General features: G+C 41.5%; 1 protein-coding gene across 1 annotated transcript in view; it reads left to right on the top strand.

Annotated features, from left to right (window-relative positions):
* Positions 1-23,472, top strand: part of LOC133512898 (ryanodine receptor 3-like) — a 90,312-nt gene that overhangs the window by 9,543 nt on the left and 57,297 nt on the right. Inside the window, exons 2-14 of the mRNA XM_061842964.1 lie at positions 6,603-6,722; positions 8,493-8,597; positions 13,915-13,989; positions 14,376-14,454; positions 14,875-14,987; positions 16,800-16,899; positions 17,391-17,484; positions 18,711-18,785; positions 19,073-19,229; positions 19,827-19,991; positions 20,290-20,411; positions 21,326-21,506; positions 23,167-23,302. Of these exons, the coding sequence (XP_061698948.1) occupies positions 6,603-6,722; positions 8,493-8,597; positions 13,915-13,989; positions 14,376-14,454; positions 14,875-14,987; positions 16,800-16,899; positions 17,391-17,484; positions 18,711-18,785; positions 19,073-19,229; positions 19,827-19,991; positions 20,290-20,411; positions 21,326-21,506; positions 23,167-23,302 (1,522 nt within the window). The remainder of the gene's footprint in view (positions 1-6,602; positions 6,723-8,492; positions 8,598-13,914; positions 13,990-14,375; positions 14,455-14,874; positions 14,988-16,799; positions 16,900-17,390; positions 17,485-18,710; positions 18,786-19,072; positions 19,230-19,826; positions 19,992-20,289; positions 20,412-21,325; positions 21,507-23,166; positions 23,303-23,472) is intronic.

The following is a 23,472-nucleotide window of genomic DNA, read 5'->3' on the forward strand; positions in this document are numbered from 1 at the left end:
ACCACTGAACATTTACAGCAGGGATGTTGGATGCCAATACAGTATTGGACTGATACTGATACCTGGTAAAGGTGCTCACCCATCCCTAATATACAGTATCAAACGTACTGCAATATTTACCGCCTTAATTTATTTCCTCTCATAAATTGTCTTCTTAAAAGCTACGAGCTTGTATGTATTAGTTTTAACACTTTCATCCAAAATCATTTTCAAAGTGCTGAATAATAAAAACAACAACAAAAGCAGTTTTCCCATTACCGTATTCAGGGGTTGCTTTTGAAACGGAGGATAGTATTTTGCTGCTCTCTCTTTGTGCCTCTAATAAGCATCCTGCAAGTGCCGCAGTAGGTTTTTGATGTGCATAAGGAACATTATATAATTATATTTTTTTCTTACAGCAGTGCATTCTTCTTCACTGCATTATTCTTGTCCATCTGTTCTGCCATTTTAGTCAATTTCCCTTTATTTAGCATTGTTAGGTCTACAAAGACAAACGTTATTTCTTGAAGTGGTTGTTGTGGTGATTTTCAATCTTTAGCAGCAATTCCTTAGTCCCCTTGATACTTCAAAAGTATCTGTTTTCGTTTCTTTATACCTTTCTGGATTTTATTGCCAGGTTGTGGAAAGGCTCCAGAATTCTTTATTAGCACCATCAATTACTGTACGATCAAAACAATGAATTACAGTATAGAATAAAGCCTCCTCCACACCCGCTTGTCTTCATTGCAGATTTCTGTCAGGATTATATTTTCCCAGACACAGAAACACATGTTGTAAGTACTTTTAAACACTGCTGATCACCAGCAGTGCTAATTGATCAATCATTTAGATGCCAGTATTTGTACAAGGCACAGGGTCAAGCAGGGAGCACATTAGCGGTGGACTAATATTTTAGTTTATTTTTTTATAAAATAGGGTGACTGGTTATTAGCTGTCACATTACTAAAAGTCACCACCAGTTCTGATTTGTTTGAAGGAGCTCCATTATATTACTCCATCGGCCTACAGCATTATTATCCCAGAGTATTTCCCACAAGCTAATCTTATTCACAAATGTTTAAATCAAAGCAATTGTTTATATTATTGAAAGACTAATCGTAAACGAGGAGCATGAACTGGTCATAAATATAGAGGGAATTGACTGTGCATAATCAGTAAAAGAACAACAAGCATCGTTAAAGTGTTTCTGGTGATGCTATCTTGGACTGTAATAATCAACTCTAAGATTCTGTGCATGGTTTTGTGGGGACGCCAAGAAATCATCAGGTGTGCCCTGGGAAATGATGCAATTTAACTTAATTTATCTGAAAACATCAGTCATTAATTACAAATCCATTTAATTACAAATATATATTTGTTTATCTATCCAAGCCAGCAGCACACAGTGACAAACAGAACATTTAGATGGGAGAAGGTACAAAAAAAAACGGTGTCTTTCAGAGATAATAAACCATGGCTTCCCGCAAATTGATAAACTTTGTGTTCAAGTAAAACGTCAATTTGTTAGTAAATCCAGATGAAGTGATTAATATATTCATATTCAAAGTTTGCACAACATTTTTTTCAGTGGTGTCTAGTGACAATTTCATGTGAAATGGTTGCTGTAGCTTATAAAAGTTGGAAATACTGACGTAAAGAATCAACCAAGCAGGCGCTAAATCCTGCAGTTATTACAAACAAAAAGTGATATTCTCATTAGGATCCCTGCATTTAATCCAGTGAAATATTTTGAGACATATTAGGCACCTCCCCTTGCCCCTTCAATTCTCATAACAGTTCCCAGGTATCCCAGGATAAAGAATTATAGTTGACTTTACACATGGTATTTCTTGTTTTGCTGAAATCAGACTATTTTTAGGTGCCTGTCTCAAACAAATAAGCAACTCTCATCCCGTTCCAAATACTGGTCGACCAATGGATTTCATTACCCTAACGACTGTGGCAGAGTTTTGGGACTAGAGAGACCTTGCAGGCTCCCTCTTGCCGTCTCACCTGTGCCCGTAAATATGACCTCAATGTTGCCGCTGTGTTCACGCATTCTGGGCAGCATTTGACCGCATATTGTGTGTCGCTCAGCTGGCTGGCTCTTTTAACATCTAGCTGGTGAGTGTGAGCTGCGACCGGCTACTTGCTTTTACCTGTGAGCGCAGAGCCCTGAGTATGAGAATAAAAGCAGGCATACGTTAAAACAAAAGCTGTGGGTTCTGCTATGTGGCGACTGTTGCTTAGATGTGGCTCTTGTTCTTCGCTAAGCCTTGCAGGTCGTGTCGTGGGGCAGAGACACCCTACTGTTTCAGAAATATGCAGAAGCCAAAAGATTTACGTGGTTGTTTATTTTCACACCAGATACTTTGGGCTGGTATTCCTGACATGCAACTGATTGTTTACAAGAAATCAAAAAGTCAGATATCTATCCCCTGCATTTGAAGACTCGGCATTTGCAAATTTACCTTTTCAAAGATTTTTTTTTTTTGGGGGGGGGGGACCTTCCTTTGTTTGTATAAACCCTGCTTGTCTGTTCAGGCCAAATAAATAATGTTATTATTTTGGAGTCGTCTTGTGGTACCTTGCTGCCAAGAAACTGTTGAAATGATTTGAGCTGTTATGTTTTGATAAAAGGTAGTGCCTTGCAACCATCATGTGACCTCTATAGTCAATCATAAATGTTTTTCGAAGCAGTGTCAATTACTTGCACGTTAGGTGTTTACAGCAGCGCTTGGTCCCTCACACCCTAAAATGGTGGGTGGGGGGGAGAGGGGGGGGGGACCATCATCTTGTGATGGTCTTCCGCTGGAATCAAGGAGCCTCCTTTAGACAAATGGAGTCCTTTACCGTTATTTAGTGGCATCTTGATGCCAAGGACCTATCTTGAAGTGAGTTGTGGAGTTTTCATTTAGGCAAAAGTAGTGCTTCCTATAGGGAATTATGAACCTAACTTTTTTAATCTATATTTTCTTTAAATGATCTTATGATGGAATGCCATGACAAAGCTTTGGAAGATCTGGATGGACCATTACAAAAGTACATTTGCTGCTGCATTGCGCCGCGCATCTCACTTTGGAGTCAAACATGGCGACCATGCTGCAGGCTGACTTTCATGGTTGTTTGATCAATCCCGAGGGAATTTTTGAATGTCACAGAATGTAGAAGTACTTGGTGTCGCACTTTTCATTTTGGATCTGTTTTGGACACATTATTATGGAGAGTAGACTTTCAGTAGGTCCTGCTGTCTCTGTGCAAATATTTCCACCAATATTGTCTCTTCCTCATGCATGCGAGGACCGTGATTGGTCGAACCCAAGAAAATACCCTGATTGGAGTGCTCATTTGTATGCTTTAGTGTATACACGCACAGGTCTCAGGGGTAAATGGATTTTACAGTGTTGCAGCAGTATCCACACAATGGATACGACGGGATTATAGATTTACACAGAACGAGAGGAATAAGAGATAGTGAGAGGGGGAAATGTCGTAATAGAGTCAAATTCAATCTCAAGGTGCCCTTGGAGAATCCATTTAAGCCTGAAGTTTTAGGATGATTAAATGATTTTCTGTGTGAAAATCACAGGTGTGGTTCAAGTAACATTAGTATCAGTGAAGAAGTACAGAGAGAAGATAGTGGCGCAGCAGGCAAGTGGTTTGCACATCTGCCTCACAGTTCGGCGAGCCGGGGTTCAAACCCGACCTTCCTTGTGTTGAGCCATATTCTTTACATGTGTATGGTTGTAGATACTTGATATGTATATTCTTCATATTCATTTTCTCTGCATTGTACAATGTTAGAGATATTCAGCTCAAGTGGTTTCACTACATTTATTTCACTATTGTGATAATTTTTTTTAATTAGTCCAATGTGGGCGGCAGCTGGTAAAGCGTTGGCCTCACAGTTCTGAGGACCCGGGTTGGGGCCTGTCCCCGCCTGTGTGGATTTTGCATGTTCTACCCGTGTCTGCGTGGGTTTTCTCCGGGCACTCCGGTTTCCTCCCACATCCCCAAAACAAGCAACATTAATTGGACACTCTAAATTGCCCTGAGGTGTGATTGTGAGTGCGGCTGTTTGTCCTGTGATTGGCTGGTAACCGGTTCAGGGTGTACCCCACCTCCTGCCCGTTGACAGCTGGGATAGGCTCAAGCACTCCTGTGACCCTCGTGAGGATAAGCAGCAAAGAAAATGGATGGATGGATAGTTAAATGTGTTATTTATGTCATACCAGAATTGGAATTACCTTCTAGGAGCATCTTTGCAAGTGTTTTAAAGAAGCCAAAGCAACATCCTATTGGTTACAATACTGGAATGCTGTGCTGCGCCAAACCTCTTATCCTATGCAATTGTTTATACTACTGAACTAGATTTGAAAGAAAATGCTTCGATCACTGTTGTCAAAATAAAAAATATATTTTTTAATGTTGATGTCAAATTTCACTATGTGCTTGGAATTTGTGTGTTCACTAAACTGAAGTGGGCTGCTAAAGTGGCAAATAAAAGTGTGTCATGCACATAAGAGCCCTGAGGCTGATAAATTCGATTTTCATCGAGCTCTTCCAAACACACAAATGACTAACAAAAGAGTTTGTTTGTGCATGCATCAGAGACATAGAGTAGCTTTGGTTGCACTTTTTCATCAGGCTGCACTGTAACATAGATGCTTACGGATATTGTTACTTTATTGCCACCGCATTCTGCTCTCAGCACATTCTTCACATTAAATAATGCAGCTGGCCATTGTACAACCTCCCGCCCCCTTCCTCATCCCATAACGCCGCATATCAGCAGATTTCCGCTTACTCTGCTATCGTGAAGAGTAACTAGTTCAAGTTCGGCGTTTGTTTTCTCGTTTATGCAAAAGTGGTATGGAATGTTTGTTTTTAGTGGTTGTATTTGAAAAAAAAAAATAGAACAAGCTTCTGGCAAAGGGGATAATCAAACTGATAAGCAATCAAGCTGGCAGCAAGCACTTAGCAACAGTGGAAGAAAACTGAACCAGAAGCACTGAAGTCAGGGAAGCCAGCCAACTGCATGAAAGTTGTATAACATCATTTTAAGAAGTTATTTACATGCTAACAAATCTTTCTCAAAAAATGATTGACTGCGACTTGAGAGCAATGGCATGCCTCTTTAGTGTTTACAAAATTTTGTTACGTACTCTACTAATGCACACGTACTAATGCAAGTGTCAGCTGAACTTCCATTTACAGTGACTCTCAGTAAAAAAAAAATAAAAATCTTTTTAAGTATAGTATGCCATTGCAATTTTTCTGATTTTAAATATCTGCCTCTAGCACGGCCAAGAAATCGAGTTAGAACATCTCAAAAACCATTACACTTATTAATTTTAATAGTGATGTTGTCCAAGAAAATATACAGTACGCATTTTCATTTAGGCAGGCTATTTTATATTCATATCCTGGAATGTTTCAATCAAATGCTTCAACCTAATTAGCAACATGCAAACAGTGTAAATAGCCTTAAAGAGGTTGGGTGGGCTCTAAGGGATCAGCCATGGATGTGTTTGATCATCATATTTAGAAAGGAAAACCTTCCAATTAGCCAGAGGAGGGAGAGAAATACTGCTGTGTGTGTGTGTAGCTTTAATTCTGTAATTCTGTGTGGTGTACTTGAGTGCTCGATTTTATATTTGCAGCATACCATGATATACTCGAGGTATATAAAATGATTATACATCCTCATAGGAAAATATAATTTAAATGGGTTTGGCTTTCAACCTGGCGGCATGGTGGGGCAACTATAGAGCGTTGAAGACCGGTGTTCAATTCCCGGCCCACCTGTGTGGAGTTTGCATGTTCTGCCTGTGCCTTTTTCTCCGGGCACTCTGGTTTCCTCCCACATTTTAAAGACATGCATTACTTGGAGACTCTAAATTGCCCCTAGATCTGATTGTGAGTGCGACTGTTGCACTGCCCTGTGATTGGCTGGAAATCAATTCAGGGTGCACCCCGCCTCCTGCCCGATCCCAGCAGGGATAGGCTCTGGCACTCCTGTGACTGAACACCAGACATCTTTGCTGAACTGAAATAATTTTGCAAAGGTGGTCCAAAAATGTCTCCTGATTGTCGTGCTGGTTTGGTCTGAAACTACAGGAAACGTTTTTTTGACTTTCTCACTGCTGACACAGAATCAACCAATAACTAAATCCCTTATTTTCACTTATTTTGGTCACATGGACTGTGAGATTTACATGGGAACATATAATGCTCTTGTTTGTGGTGTATTACTGTGATAAATAAAAAATATTTGTCAATTTTTGTGACTTGGGTAAATATTATATCATACTGTATGCCCAGACCAATTTATGCAGAGATCCAGGTAATGCCAAAGGGTTCACATTTTCTTTTCTTGCTACTGTAACTATACAACATTGGCAGTGGTAGAAGTACTCCAGTAACTGCCATTTTAGTGTTGTCACAAATGATTTGCCTGTTTACATACATTTTTTTTAACTGCCAATGCAAGTGGTGAACTAATCACTGAACGAGGTCATGAACGAGGTCTCCGGACCTAAGTGTCCTGGCCAAAGATTTTGGGGTGGCTATGTGTCCTGCGTGAGTGCACACCCAGATTGAAGTCTGTTTTGTCTCGACAGGATGATGAAGTGGTGCTCCAGTGTGTGGCCTGCATCCAGAAGGAGAATCGAAAGTTTTGCCTGGCTGCCGAAGGGCTGGGCAACCGGCTGTGTTACCTGGAGCCCACATCTGAAGCAAAGGTAAAAAGCTAAAATCTATTGTCTACCTTCCATCTGTGTGCAAGTCTTAACTGGTCTGTGGACACGCAATGCAGAAACCTTGCCGTTGCCTTGCAAATACAAGAAAATGAATCAAATCAAATATTCTGGTGGAGGTAAATGTTCCGACTAAGATTCTATATGTAAAAACATTTGCTGCTTCTTTTTCTGTAAAGTAATCTAATCTAGTCACCTCATTCCACTAAACTACATAAAAGCGAACTGGATGAACAGTGATATTCATCTAGTCGAGCGCTCAATGGGAACAAAACATCCATTAAGATTTCTTATTTTGTTGCAGCAAATAGCGAGGCTAACTGGAGATGCACTGAACAGTGCATTATTTGCTTGCATCTGAGATTTTCCCGCATAGGTTCAGAGATCACTCTGCCTCAGTGGACCCGTTGTCTGATGGTCATTTATTTGATTTACACCCCTGGACATTTATGATAGATTGTTTCATTGACTGTGTTGTCACTTTCTGTAACTGCTTTCGACTTATTGCTGAGCTGTACTTCTCTGGCTAATGTTTTCTCGTTTGTCCAACTGTAATTATAAAAAAACTTGTTTGCCTTAAACATAACATTTTGGGATCTCAAAATGTACACCTGGGGAAAAGGTGATACATTTTTAAATCGTAATCATCGAGTATTGCACACACGATGTTACGTCCAGGTCATCTGTCTCCTGCTGATGGGCAACAAGGGTCCGTAAAACAGTCGTAAATAGCTGACTGGAAACGTGAGAATTGTTCCATATAACATTTCAGTGGCGTGTTGCCCTCGACGAAGTCCAAAATTGAAAATTAATGTGTTAATTGTGGAGGGTGAGCGTCACTCTACTCATATTGAATGGTAATTAAAGCAGTGATGTGCGATTGATGTTTTTCCCACGTGGCACTCCGTCTTCCACTAAAAACCTATATCGAATTAGAAGCTTTGCTATGAGGGTAGTAATGAGCTTCCAGGGCTGCACAACAGTATGTATGGCTTTGTTGTAAAATGTATGTCTTACATAGTAACTAATCAATTGACCTATTGGTTGTGATTAACTACCAGCAGTTTAGTTCTGTCGGTGTCCTAATATTAATGCCTAATGAGAGTATCAAGCCAGTTCTTTCCCTCCCTCTTGTATGTTGTGTCATCTGCATTTAAGATGACGACAAGAAAGGAATGACTCTTAACCCTTTCCGGGACTATAAAAAAATAATGGGATACAACCAAGCCACCAACGCTATTTGCCTGAGCGAATGGTTTTGGCACAAGCTGCTGTAAAGATGTCTCTCTGCTTTGGCCTGTGAAAGCGTATCCTGCCAGGAATGGACACTCATCATCCACTCAAGCTCCCCTGGACCTTCATTTTACCTCCATCCTCTGTAGGGCAGTTCAACATTGCTTGGAAGGAGCAACGTTCCTCTGTTAATCACCCACAGGGGTAGAGAAGGGCAGGGCTGAATTGCTTCCCATCCTTTTGTATAATCTCCCCACAGAAATATTGTATATAATCTTACTTTTATCCTGCACTGATGTAGTACATGTGTTTTTGTCTGTTTATGCTTAGAATTAAATATTTGTGAGTATAAATACTGAGTATAAGAACATTTACGGTGCATCAGGGTGTGAGTATTTATATGTTAATTTGATTTGCTTTGAATTGTTGGATTAAGTCCCCCCCACCCCAAAAAAAAAAAAAGAAATGTGAGAGTAATGTGTCCTAATTTCTAACCTGAGCCGCTCTGTTCTGTTGCTGCAGTATGTCCCTCCAGACCTATGCATCTGTACCTTCGTGCTGGAACAGTCCCTGTCAGTGCGGGCCCTGCAGGAGATGTTGTCTAAAAGTGGACAAAATAGTGAAGCGGTGAGCAACGCCACACACAAATGTAGTCAACACCGCACATGTAAAGTGAAACTCCATCGCAAATGATATTCCATCGCAGCGTCATACTGGAGACTGCAGGCTGTCTCGGTACAGTAATTCATTCGCAGTGTCGGCAGTTTGCCCAGTTTAGGTCGAGAGATTCCTAGGCTAAATAAGACCTCTGCAGTGACCAGGTGACCCCTGTTAGCAAGAGGTCCTGGCCTGCATGAATATTAACGAGGATGAAGGCCACACAGTGGTTTAATTTAACTCCACAGTTGTCTTTGGTAGAAACAAACTTTGTACAAAAAAACTCATTACCATGCATGGTACTTCAAGAATAACAAGATGAGCTGGATGTTAGGTGCACATTGAATCAATATGAGGTAAATTCATCACCATTTATATATAATTTCTCTTAATAATACTGCCTTTTTTTGTCCCGTGTTTATTATTCGGTCTTTGTCTTTTATTTTCTATATTAAATCTCCATCTTCCACATGGTAGACACGTGGCCCCGATCGACGGGTATGTTCGCTGCTCATATCATTTCCCATTTCCCCTGAATGCATGAGGCAGTGATATGACGTCAAAAGACATAACACTGAGAGATCTGTTTTCATAATAGCACTTTGTAGTTTTTATAGGTTAGTGGGGAAAATATAGAATTTGATGCTCTATGAGTATGTTTTACATCAGAGACATAGGCAGACAGCTGAAAAAGACAAGCACAGTTTTAGCCTCTTCTCAGATGGCTCCTTTTCATCCATGTTTATGTCAGAATATTAGTTTTGTCCTCGGGGTATTCTCTTGGCTCTCCATAGCAGTATCATTTGCTATATTTGAGTCTCACTACGTCAGATAAGCTTACATTTGTCACAGTATCTTCTTTGAGTTATTGTTGCGCTATGATATGATGCAAACATTCCGCTGGGATAAGCAGCGTAAATCTCTACTAATTCACTCATTGTCCATTCCACTTATCCTCACTGGTGTCATGGGCGAGCTGGAGCCTATCCCAGCTGTCTTCTGGCGAAAGGCAGAGTGCACCCTCAACTGGTGGCCAGCCAATCGTAGGGTACATATAAACAAACAAGCATTCGCACTCACATTCATATCTATGGGCAATTTAGAATTTTCAATTAATCTACCCTGCACGTTTTTGGGATGTGGGAGGAAACTGGAGTACCCGGATAAAACCCATGCAGGCGCTGGAAGAACATGCAAACTCCACACAAGCGTAGGTGGGATTTTAATCACTTTCCTCAGAACTGTGAGGCAGATGTGCTCACCAGTCGCCCACCATGCCGCCCTCTCTATTATGATTCAGCTCACAAAAAAAAAGATTTTCGTCATCACTTGCACAAGTAGTCTTCTCAGCTTTTGCGCCAGTTGACTCCTTAATGTCACAGCACAGCTAATGATGTTGAGAAACCCAGTAAATCTTCAGCAGTTAGCGGCTCCTATTCATCGCCTTGACATCCCAGATAAATGGATGTGTGAGGGTTGCAGCTTTACAGCTGCAAAGGGGTGCCTGTCGGCATCTGAGACCATTGGTTCTGCCACTGCTGGGGTGTACTGGCATGGAATTACAGGCCACAGCTATGGCAGAAGGCAGCTCAAAATATAAACTACAGAGGTAATGCCTATTTAGACATGGTCTAGTGGATTTCAACCTTTTTAAGGTCCGGGACCACTTGCAAATTCTTGATTCACCCTGAGGACCCTCCGATTTCAACATTGCAAATAGGGCAAGTCATCTTACTAAAACACAATTAATTACTCTTGTGAAACAGATGGATTTAGAGAAATAAAGTCTGTACCCACTGTAGTTCTATATGCACATAAAGATCTCAGTCACATTTAAGTAAAATCATCCTAGCTTTAGAAATGTCATAAGATCTTTTCAAAAGGTATTTTATTTTCACGGACCCCCTCCAATTACACCACTGACCTTTGGACCCTGTTGCACAGACCCGGTTGGCACTGGAAGGGGTAATCCCAAAACTGTTTGAGTGTCCGAAATCTCTTGGTAATGCTGACACATTCAGAGTTCCTTTCACTAGAGCTCAGGGATGAATGTTTTGGGCATTTGCAAATTTGTGGGAACAGTTTGGAAATGGCCCCCTCCTGTTACAACATAAACCTATGTCAATCACGTCTTCTTAAACCCTATAGATAAGGAATCGGATGTCACTTACTGTAATTTCGTATGTATAATAAGCACCCATCTATAATACGCATCCCCAAAATTGACCTCAAAATTCTGGAAAACCCTTCAGCCTACACTGAACAACAATACAAATGCAACACTTTTTTTGCTCCCATTTTTGTGAGTGGCTCTAAAAATATATATTCTACCTACACAAAAGGCCATTTCCCTCAAATATTGTTCATAAATCTGTCTAAATCTTTGAGCCTTTCTCCTTTGTTGTGCTAATCCATCCCACTTCACAGGTGCGCCATAGCCTTTTTCATAACTTCTCGTTGACATACTTTTATAATATATATATATATATATATATATATATATGAAAGATTTATTTAAATTCTCCTATATCTTTTATATAATGCATACTATTGACCTGACAATTCATTTGAATTAAAAAAAAAATGAGCATTATATGGCAGAAATCACAGTGAATTCACATCTGAGTCAAAGGAAGTGAGTGATTACATTGGCAATATAATGTATGTCCACTTTAAGATTATCTTTCAAATGGGATTCATCCATCCATCCATCCATCCATCCATCCATCCATCCATCCATCCATCATCCATCCATCCATCCATCCATCCATCCATCCATCCATCCATCCATCCATCCATCCATCCATCCATCCATCCATCCATCCATCCATCCATCCATCCATCTATCCGTCCATTTTCTGATCCTCTGCAATATAGATGAGAATATACAAATATATACAAAATGTACCAATTCATGTTGATAATTCCGACACTGAAAGCAGGAAATTTTGGATTAAAATAAACAAATCCAAGCGTCACGGTGGGTCAGCTGGTAAAGTGTTGGCCCCACAGTTCTGATGTCCCGGCTTTAATCCCGGCCCCGCATGTGTGGAGTTTGCATGTTCTCCCCATGCCTGCATGGGTTTTCTCCCGGCACTCCGGTTTCCTCCCACATCCCCAAAACATGCAACGTTAATTGGACACTCTCAAAAAATTGCCCCTAGGTGTGATTGTGAGGGCGGCTGTTTGTCTCAATGTGCCCTGCGATACCCCACCTCCTGCCTGTTGACAGCTGGGATAGGCTCCAGCACTCGCCGGGACCCTCGTGAGGATAAGCGGCAAAAGAAAATGGATCAATGGAAATCAAATCCACTGTAATGCTAATCTAATGTTCATCACAGAGGTCATAATTTAACAGAGTTTTCAGTATAGTGACGAATAAATATTTTTGTTAGATTTACACAGCATCTAGTTGCAAATACAAGGCCTAATTTGTTAGTTTGTGCAATACTATCGTGTGCATTTTTCTCCACCTGTGCATATCTGTTATTCATAGTGTGTGCCCCTTTGTCACTCTTCGCCTTTGCTGAAATATCAGTGAAGGAAGCACCATCACAGAGGAGCTGAAGGTTGAATATGTCTAGGCCAAGGCACTGAAATCAATAGAGGTTGGAACAGATGGGCTGATCGATAGAAGCTGTCTGAAGCACATTGCTGGTCGGCTCTTATTTAGCCAAGAGACACTAGGGGGACCATGAAAAACTTCCAAGATAACATACCAAAAGCATGCCAACCACACAGAGCTCGTTATCCAGCAGCAGGATAGGATCAGTCCATCAAAGAGACAGCAATGCCCTGAAGATATCCAATGTGCACCTTCCCTGCTCTATTTGTGGCTACTTCCAGAGCATAGTAGAGTTTGGCTAATAAAACAAACAGCAGCAGGAGTTCTGCACGTTGAAGCCTTGGTCTGCCAGATGTCACGCTGCGGGATTAAATACGTCACTTGTGGTCAACAGCTGCACGACATTCTACACCATCCACGTCTTTTTATATCCATTTAATCAAAAACGCTTTGCCCTTATGCTTTAATTAGCCACAGCTGATGCATTTTCTCATTTTAGTAATTGTGGCAGCAGCATGTAAGTGTTTGTGTGCCTTGTTCACTTTCACTGTGCTCCGTCTATATAGATGACTGCCTCACAGTGGTATAGGGGTGGGGGCCTTGGATTTATTGGTCGTGGTGATTGCAGCTGGATGTGTCTCACTGCATTAAACTCAGTATTCCTCAACAATTTGAGTGGTAGCCTGCTGCACAAAATGCCTGGAAGCCATCGCTGCAGTCAGCATCAAATCACTGCCTGGCTGTTGTGCTGATAGTCAGTGAAGGTGCACATTGTATATAGAGAGACTGGAATAAGTAAGAACTCTGAATGGGCGAATGCTTTCAACTATCAATCCCATGGACAAAAGTTGTGGGAGATATCATTTCACCACTTAAGAGATCTGTTAGCAGCAGGAGGCTTGGACCGTTTAGTTGCCGCAAATCTTCATTTTAAAGCATTTTGGAAAAGTCCGTGCTTAGTCCCAACGTTGTAAGGACATTTTCTTTAAGAGCCCTTTATGGTCCAACATGATGGTGACCCAGTGCAAATAACACGGCCCAACAAAGACACGATGAGTTTGATGTTAAAGAACTCGAGTGTCCTGATCTCAGCGTCACCAAATCCACACTGTCCTCCACATTTTATATATGTCACAAACTGGAATGCCATTCGGAGATTCATAGCAATATGTTATAGTCTTCCTTTCCCATGTCATTTTCGTGATTAAAGATTTTTAGTGTGACAGAGAGCATTTTCTTGAATATTCACTTACAGACAGATATTTTGTAGGACATTTGCACCAAGCATGGTGACATAAAAAGACTTAGAATAATGAAATTCTTGTCTTACCTTAATGCTTCCTAGAGGCTGATAAGAAAGGTGAGTAATATAGGAGTTGCCATATGAAGAAAACCAGCACCAAAACTTCACCTTTCGTAATATCATCCGTTCCCTTCCTGCATCTTAAACTCTGCAATCGGTGGAGTCATTCCCTGCGAATGTTGCCATGACTGAGCGTAGTCGAGCATCCTTCCCACATTCCTCATGTTAGATTGCTGGAAAGATGACCCTGTATCCTTGCACATACAGTATCTCATCGGGAGACGACCCTTTCCCAGAGATATGTATGCCCAGCATGAGGCCGTCTTTGTCTGTGAGGAGGTTCTCTCTTAGGTCATATATTGTAGCTTCAGCGACGTGTAATTGATATAATGATGCCATTGTGTAAATGATGTCCTCAGGCAGCGCAGAGTGGTGGTCACAAGACTCTGCTATACGGACATGCCATCCTCCTACGGCACTCCTTCAGTTCCATGGTAAGAAACTGCATACCATTTATATGATATAAATCATGGCAATGGTTTTTACGCTATATATTTTTCTACATATGCATTTAGCATACATACTAGGAAAAGTAAAGGACAAGCATTTGTTATCGAAATTGATATTTATCTTTTTCCAATTGGCAACAATATACAACATTACCCAAACAGACAATTTGCTGTATTATGAAACACTGGGTTCCTCCAATTTGTGTGGGGTGGTTGTGGCTAACTCATTGTTGACAGCACTTTGTGGTGGATCATTTGGGGGAAGTTCCCCTCCCACTGCTCCTTTTGCAGTTGGCAGTGTGTCATGGAAAATTTCAACATGTAACACACACATGGCAATTGAATGCTTGATTTTTGTGTGTTGACCGCAGTACCTGGCCTGTTTGAAGACATCTAGGTCACAGACCGATAAGCTATCATTTGATGTTGGCCTGCAGGAGGACTCAACAGGTACAAAATAATAATAATAATAATAATAGTAATAAAAAGAAGCTTCTCTAGTTTGTTTTTATCCTCCGCAGATTCTCTCTCGACACCTCCCCCAGCTCTTGATCCATCTCTTGGTTACTCCTGAGCAAATTTCACCGTGTGCCTTTTTATCATCACTGTGAATATTCGCTGCAGGATGCTGAGGATGGAAATCGTATTTCTTTTGTCAGAGCTGATTACATCCCTCCAAGACATTTTATAATCTTGTGCTCGTCCAACATCATATTTGCGTAGCTCTGTTTTTCCAGTCTTTGCCGTAGATGTGCGGCCACCTCTCTGTTACAATTGTGCCACGTCTTTCTTTTACCATAACCTAAATTGGTATTTGAGTGCTAACAGTGGGATGCCATCTAATTTATGTAAATGTGTTTATCACTTTAGGTGAAGCGTGTTGGTGGACAATCCACCCCGCCTCCAAGCAGAGATCAGAAGGCGAGAAGGTGCGGATTGGTGATGACCTCATCCTCGTCAGCGTGTCCTCTGAGCGCTATCTTGTAAGTCTCTCTTCTTTGTCATGTTCACATCACAGTGGTTTTCTTAATGATCACCAGTGGTGTTCACCAACAATGTCTGGAGAATAAAAGTTGTCGAACATTGGTTGACTCATCAAGTTTATCTAAATTAGAAGAGAACTTTTGGAAGCAGTAATAATAAGATAACAACAACTCTTAGCGAATTTCCTTTCCAAATTGCAGAGGTAAGATGAGATGTAACGCTTTTTATAATCATTAACAATACTACAACTAATACTTTTAATAGTCATAAATAAATAGTAATTCCACCAATGGAGGTTGGCGACCTCGATTCAATCAGATGTTGACATGTCCCTAAACAAGGATTGCGCCAAGGCCAAAGCGCTGTGATCACAGTGCACAGAAAAGTGATGTTGCTCACGTCGGGGTGCTGGAATGTGTCGCATCCAACCATCTATCGCATCAAAAATGAGCCGCTGTGCCTGTCAAATGCAAGTTAGTGGATGAAGACATCGTGTTAAGCACCCAGACTGGAAGGACATCATGGATTCAGACTTTACAGATAGATGAAACAACTTTTCTTGTCATTAATATATCATTTTTATCCAGACCACACAAAAATAGTAATATATTTTGACATATTTTTATTTCATGATCAATATTTGAAATCATCTTTTTGGTCTTCAAGAAAAGTAGTGTGGTGACCACAGCAAGTGGTGAGGTGGCAGTTTGTGTTTGAAAAAAAGTTTCCTTGAAGTGATAAAATGTCTTTTGCAAGATCTCCACGTTGTTGCGAATTAATTGATACCGCGGAGCTGTCAGTGCTTTTTAAAAAGAGATCGAGGTCTGTGCTGTTATTGCCAGTGTCCCAACCCCGTTACGCACTTCTGCAAGCCTTTGTTCCATATTACACCACATTTTGCTCCCTGATCTTTGCACGATAGAACAGCACACTTGAAGCCGTTTGAACACAGTCTCAGTGATCCATGGAGATGGTTATAGCATCCCCGTGGCAGAAAGGGCGTGGCCTACAATAATGGGAGTGCCTTGTAGTCACTAATGTCAATCTGGCAATCTGTCTTCGCTGTCACCCATACTTTAGTTTGTGGGGACATGTAGATCCTTAGGGCTACACGGTACTCTGGGGAGAACGTGTGATCAGGACACAGCTGCTACTCACTTTGTTTGCTGGAGTGTGAGACACACTCTCCGGTCACAGTATTAGGTGCAAATTAATCTGATGCAAGAGATGTATCACAAAATCGTTTTTGCAAGGATAACAAGGTTTTGTTTGACCCTAGTGTCAGATTATTTTTACTGTTGTGATAGTTTGTAATTGTGTGCAAGTGTACTGAGCGTTTTCCATTATGTTGATTTCCCTCTTTTAAAACCTCATGATAATGAAAATATTACAACTAGCTCTTAGTATGATACAGTGTAATTCCAAACTACTGGAAGATACAACTACAATAATAAAAACATCACGAGATGAATACCACTCAAAAGCATTATTGTATTTGCCAATCAGATTGTTATTATTGTTTACATACATCTTCATGAGATGGTGCCTGTACCCTGAAATATAGAAAGACATAAGAATGGATAGCCGGAGGTTGGTGGTAATCCAGTTCTATCGCAGAATATGTTTTTATGCAAAGAGTGTCCATAGAATGTACACGATTGGTGAGCATACTGTATGATGTAAATTATGGACCTTACTTATTTCCACCCTTGTTTTTCATCAAACATTGTAACTACTGACTTCCCATCTACTGTTAATGTTTGGTTACCCACATTGAGATTGAACACAGAGCTCACTCTTGTATTCTACAGCACTTGTCAATCTCCAATGGCAACATCCAGGTGGACGCATCCTTCATGCAGACACTGTGGAACGTTCATCCCATCTGCTCTGGCAGCAACATCGAGGAAGGTAGAGCCCTGAGCCAAAACCCCTGCAATTATGTGGTCCTAATTTCATTGGGGGGCATTTTCAAGACACTTTTTAATTGCCTTAGAGTTCACCAGTCTAGAACAAATCACTTATACTGCAAACATGAAACAAGAAGGAAAAAATAAAATCACAATTTTATTTAGATTTCTTTTTAATAACATTGAAGACAGCAGTTGCCTCAGCCAGCACCTCTTTTACCACCTGCTATAATAATGGAAACAATTGCAAAAGGAATAATGCCAAAATAAATAAAACAGCATTACTTATGAAATTAAGTTATAATTAAAAATGTGTCATGGACCTGAAACGCATTGCAGTTTTTTTTAGTGATTCTCTTTCTTATTTATCATCTCCCTTTCTGCAATATCACTTGTTCTCATCTTAAACATTCCCACACTGTTGCGGCAATTAACGGAGACATTGAAGGTCAAGTGTCCGTTTTTTTCCATTTCTGTCCTATTCCCCTACAGGCTACCTGTTGGGTGGCCATGTGATGCGGCTGTTTCATGGGCATGACGAGGTGGTTACCATCCCTGGCTCAGATCAGAGTGAAGAGCAGCAGAGGTACGAAGTCCAAAAAAGAGATCAACTGCTTGTGTTCTGATGTCACACACAGGTGATGATGAAGAGCCTACACATTTTGACCTCATAAAATGTGAACTCACACTCTGCTGCATATTTTTTTTCGGACCACATGGAGAACTAGATAACACCAAGGCTGGCATCCCAGCCGAGATTCACAGGGAAGGAGGTGAACAACATATGCTAGACACCTTGAAATGGGGATGTGTGGCGTGGGTCCAGTGCCTTGCTCAAGGGCACATTGACAGTAGCCAGCAAGCTTATTAGCACATCTCCAACAGGTCTGTGCCATTTTAACATTCAACATTCAACAACAGCTGGACCTGTGCTCTCCTGCAACCCATCAAAACTCTCATAGGGCCACAATAAGGCTGGCTTGTTATTGTTATATCCAGTTTATCTGCCTGCTTCTGATACAGAACAGATGGACATTATGGGATGAAAAATATGGCACAGTCTTGGTCCAGGACTGACTTCAACTCCATCAAAAGTGGGTGCCATAAGCAGGAGAAATTGGAATTGCTCCTGACTGACAGCTACGGGCCATAGAAATTTTTTTTCCCCCTCCTTATACCATTATTGTGATATTTTTTCATTAGGCCCCAAATCCCTAGCGGCGCCTCTGCATCGAATATCAGTGACCTATGACTTGATGGATGAATGTACAAAAATAACCACAGACACATGATCAACATCTTGTTGAAAGTCTTCCGAGACCAACATTTTTTGTATGCATCTTCCTCCCTGGCACACATTCACAAAGACATGCACACACTGGGTCTATTTTTAGAGCAAAGCATGGCAATTGCGAGCAGCACTATTGAATAGTAATTTCCATTTTTGGCTTCTCCTCTTTTTGTGCCCTTGAAATTTCACCAAAGGAGAAAACACCTCATGCATTTCTCTCTAAGATGTCCCTCGAAGTGATGAGCCAAGTCTTTGGTGTTACTCCTTGATAGAGGGTGTTGCTACGGCTTATCGCGGGGTGCATGTCTCTCTTTGAACAGACCTTTCAGCAAATCACTACACGCCAGGCTTGATTGTTCATGGGTTTATGTGTCAAGCATCCTTCCGGTGATTGTGTGACAGAAGACAGCCAACGGATACTTTTTTTTTTCTCACAACAGATGACTTTGTCTGTATAGTAGTGTCTGCAAATTTAAAACACATAGTTTCTTTACCAACTAATGCATCTCTTCTTTTTGCAGGATAGTCAACTATGAAATGGGTAAAGCCGGTGTGAAAGCGAGGTCGTTATGGAGGCTGGAGCCACTCCGGATCAGGTAGGTTCTGAACACTTTCCTGTTTTCTTTTTCTTTATTTTCTTCAATCCTGTCTTTTCTTGTTGCCATAACCTCCACGTATGATTAAACAGCATAATTAGTCAAATGTTTTCAGCTATTTGCTAATTACGCTACATAATCGCACGACACTCTTGATAATTAAGAGCTGGGAGCAATTCTCAGATTGACTAATTTGTGCATAATAGGGTGTCAGGGCTTGTAAAATGAAATCCAAACGATCCATATTGTCGTGACATCTTGGTGTGTATGCGCATGTTGCAATTTAGCTGGAGTGGGAGCCACATCCGCTGGGGGCAGCCGTTCCGGTTGCGGCACCTGACGACTGGTCATTACTTGGCCCTGACTGAGGACCGCGGCTTGGTGCTTCAGGACCGGGAGAGGTCTGACACAATCTCAACTGCCTTCTGCTTCAGAGCTTCTAAGGTAAGGCAAAGTCACACAAACATGCATGTTTTTAATCTACAATGTGACCCCTGTCACGAAGGATCAACTGTCGCACGATTCCTTATTAAATAAAGTCCACTGAGAGATAGCCGCAACGGATCAGCAGCAAGGATTTGCAAAAGAACAACCCACTCATCTTGACTTAGGAAACCATTTATTTTTCAAGGGCAATGAAAATTAGTAGCGTGCTCCAACTAGCAGAAGCTACCATTAAGATTAATGTAGCTGAACTTTCCACCTCCAACTAAAGTCACCATTCGAGTTTGTTTAATGGGATATAAGATAGCATAAAAGCTACTAAGTGGTGGAAATTAGTGACACCCCCAGTATGGAGTTCAAGCTAGAATGCTTTCATTTATCACTGGACTTTCTTTTGTCATTTAACTCAACCCATAACACCAGGTTAATGTTTCGTCCCCTTTTTTTTTTTTTTGATTGAAATATGAACAATGAGTTGCAGTTTGAATACATGATGGCTACTTTGTGAAATCCCAGCACTTGCGTGGATGTGTGTTTCCACCTCTTGTCTTTTGATTTGACATCATCATCATTTGCTCTTTTTCCTCCCCTTTACAGGAAAAACTTGAGCAGAGCCCCAAGCGGGACATTGAGGGAATGGGTGTAGCAGAGATAAAATATGGAGACTCCCTCAGCTTCATAATGCACGTGGCCACGGGGCTGTGGCTGTCCTACCAGGCGCCTGATGTCAAATCTGCACGTTTGGGTCCTCTCAAAAGACGAGTGAGTGTAGTAACTAAAGCGCACACTTTTTGGAATGTACAGCTGCCAGAAACATACAAAATGACTAAATAAATGAATTTACGTGGACAACATGATTATTTGTGGAATAATGAGTTGATTGAAATGTTTATAAGATTGGATCTCAGCCTTGACTAAATATAACGTTTCCCATAAACTGATGAATGAGGATCGATGACAACGTGTCCCTTCATCTAAAGCTAGACATCCCGAGAGCCGCCTCACCATTAAAAAGCTTTTCCTCATGCCAATTTCCCGTGTTAATTTCTTCCTCGGAAAGGCGTGTCTGCATTCTGAAGGTCACATGGACGATGGCTTGACACTGCAGCGCTGTCAACATGAAGAATCTCGAGCAGCGCGTATCATCCGCAACACCACGCTTCTCTTCAACAAATTCATCAGGTACGTGAAAGTGCTTTGGATTTGTATTACATGATACTCAAATTGTCAAAGAAATTTCATGTGCTGGTTTTATGAGGGTCTGTCGCAGTTTATCCTGGCGGTGAACTACAATTTCCTCCCACATATATTTGCTCAGTGCTCCAAGTCATTATGTAATACTCGTATCCATCCATCCATCCATCCATCCATCCATTCATCCATCCATCCATCCATCCATCCATCCATCCATCCATCCATCCATCCATCCATCCATCCATCCATTTTCTCAGTCACTTATCCTCACGGGGGTTGCGGGAGTGCCTGGAGAAAACCTAGGCGTGGGGAGAATATGCAAACTCCACACAGGTGGGTGCTGGGATTTGAACCCCGGTCTTCAGAACTGTGAGGCCAATGCTCTACAGCTGCGACACCGTGCCGCTGTAATACTCCTACAGATTGTGAAAATATTTGAATTAAGCTGTGAGGTCCCACAGCATCTAAGAGCTCAGTCAGTCAGTTGTCCATTCATGCTTTTCCAAATAGGAAATGTGCCCCGTCCGCATATGGTACACGATAAAATAAAGGAAAGGGGGGCATGTGTAAGAGAATGCGCTGACTCCCTTCATTTTTCATCAAGCCTTCCCATCTTGTGTCCCATGTGTGGAATTATAAGCACTGATGGGCGAAACATGTGAGATTGTATCAGCCGTCCCTGAGGTGGTGACACACAAATCCCCTCAGCCTCCTCCCATGCACACGTCAGGAGCTATTTTTAGCCAGCCAGTGGAAATCAGGATTTTAGCATGGATGCACCCGCAGGGTTAAACATCATGTTTGTTATCACAGCCCGTCTTCATTAAGTGGGTTTATTATACAATGGCGATTATTTTGTCTCCACGTGATGAAGATTCTGCACATCTGTGTCTCTTTGCCAGAGATCTGGATTGTCTGGGTTTGAAGAACAAGGCACTTGTGGCTCTGCCCATTGAGGAGGTGCTCCAAACCCTCAATGACCTCATCACCTACTTTCAGCTCCCTGATGCTGAGTTGGAGCATGAAGAGAGGCAGATCAAGCTACGCTCCCTCAAAAACAGACAGAATCTTTTCAAACAGGAAGTGAGGTTTTTTTCTTTCTTTTTTTTTTTTTTCAAAGCAGACCAGGAAATCATTGATGTACATATAGTTTTGGGAAACCTCAGTGTCCACATATTTGTGTTTTTCATTTTTCCAGGGGTTTAGACCACCATACACAATATTGTGCCCAAGTGTATAGTGCAAGGTCCATAAGGGCATGGTTGCATGAGTGTGGTGTGGAAGATGGGTCCAACTCCCAAGTGTTCCAATCCGGTTTTCCTTGTAATGTAACCAGCTATGCATTTTCTGCAGAGCTTGTCCTCATTGGGGTCACGGATGAGCTGGACCCTTTCTCAGCTGACTTGATCGAGAGGCAAGGTTCACCCTTGACTGGCCGCCAGTCAATTACCAGTGCACATTTTTGCTAAGAAATGTTCACACTTTACACAATTTCACACAATTTAGAGTCTTCAATTAACCCAACATGCATAATTTTTTAATGTGTGAGAAAGCCAGAGTACCTCAAGAAAGTCGTGTGAAGCAATTTTACTTAAGCGGCTGCACCAATAAACAATGGGAACAATGCATATGTTCATGTGTTGTGGTGTGAGTTTCAATAACATTTTGTGTGATTGGAGGCAGTGCAATAGAAGACGTCAGCAGCTGCGGTACAGTGCGAGGCCGGCATGAACGCACCGATGCTTTGTGCAGAGTCTCCAGCACCCAAATTGCTTTCATCAATTACCAAATGTCAGCTGCAAGCTGAAAGGGGGCGGGCAGAGACGTTTAGAATCCAAAGTCTCCTTAACTTTGAGGGGCACCAAAAACCAAACAATCAATGTCACCGCATCAAAAATATTAAAAATGTCTCAGTATATGATGTAAAAATTGGACATATTTCATTATCTTCTGTCCTCTAGGAGTAATCTTTGAACCACCCCTTTAAATTCACACCCACAAGGTCAATTTATCACTCTTGACAGCTGACTGGGGAATTTTGCTGGCATTATAAATCATCAGCAATTTCCATTTGGTGCGTTTAGCATAGTTGATCAATGGAGATACTCGCCGTGCAGCATAAATCCCCATGACAACAGCACCAAATAGTTCAGGAGTCAAGCCATAGACGATTGCCTTTATAATTGCAATGCTACCTTATTAGACGTTAATGTGTGAATGGTATATTTGATCTTTTTCTAGACAGATAGATCCATGTGGTTGGATGGTACGCACACTTCTTATTTTCTTTGGCCTACTCACCTCCCCACAACTCCTCAATAAATTTATGTGATATTGTGTGGTATTTCTGGTGCATGGGGCAGGCTATCACTTTTCCAAGCAGTTCACCGCCCCCCTCACGCTGCCTCACAATTCTGAAGTTCTGGATTTGAATCTCAGTTCTGTGTCGGTTTCATGGTCTCTCCCTGCTTGTGTGGATATTTTTTCTGGGTATTCTGTCTCTGTCCTACACTCCAAATACATGCATCTTATCCTAATTGAAGAGTGAAACATGCATATAACTATGAATATAGATGTGAATTTGTCAAAAACTGCATGTGCCCTGTGATTGACTGGTGACCAGTCCAGGATGTTTCCCACCTATCGCCCAAAGTCTGCTGTGATAGGCTCCAGCTTCAAATTTCAGGCTATGGTGCGAGATAAAAGCATATATCTCAAGTTATTGGTTGGCTTCATTTTGTAGGGCATGCTGACGCTTGTGTCCAACTGCATAGACCGTCTGAATGTCTACAACAGTGTGGCTCACTTTGGGGAGTGTGCTGGGGCAGAGGCCGGAGAAGCATGGAAAGACATCCTCAATCTGCTTTATGAGCTGTTGGGTAAGTTATAAGAACATTAAATAAACATAAGGCACATACACAATTCCCTGCTTCGTTTCGCAAATAGCCGCGTTAAATAACACTCGACTTACTGACTCTGCAGACTAGGGATTGATTCTAAAGTTGTGGGGATTTAGAAGGGTCAGCTTGCAAACTCATAAATGTTCCCC

Source organism: Syngnathoides biaculeatus, chromosome 15 (assembly GCF_019802595.1).
Source record: "Syngnathoides biaculeatus isolate LvHL_M chromosome 15, ASM1980259v1, whole genome shotgun sequence".
Lineage (NCBI taxonomy): Eukaryota > Metazoa > Chordata > Actinopteri > Syngnathiformes > Syngnathidae > Syngnathoides > Syngnathoides biaculeatus.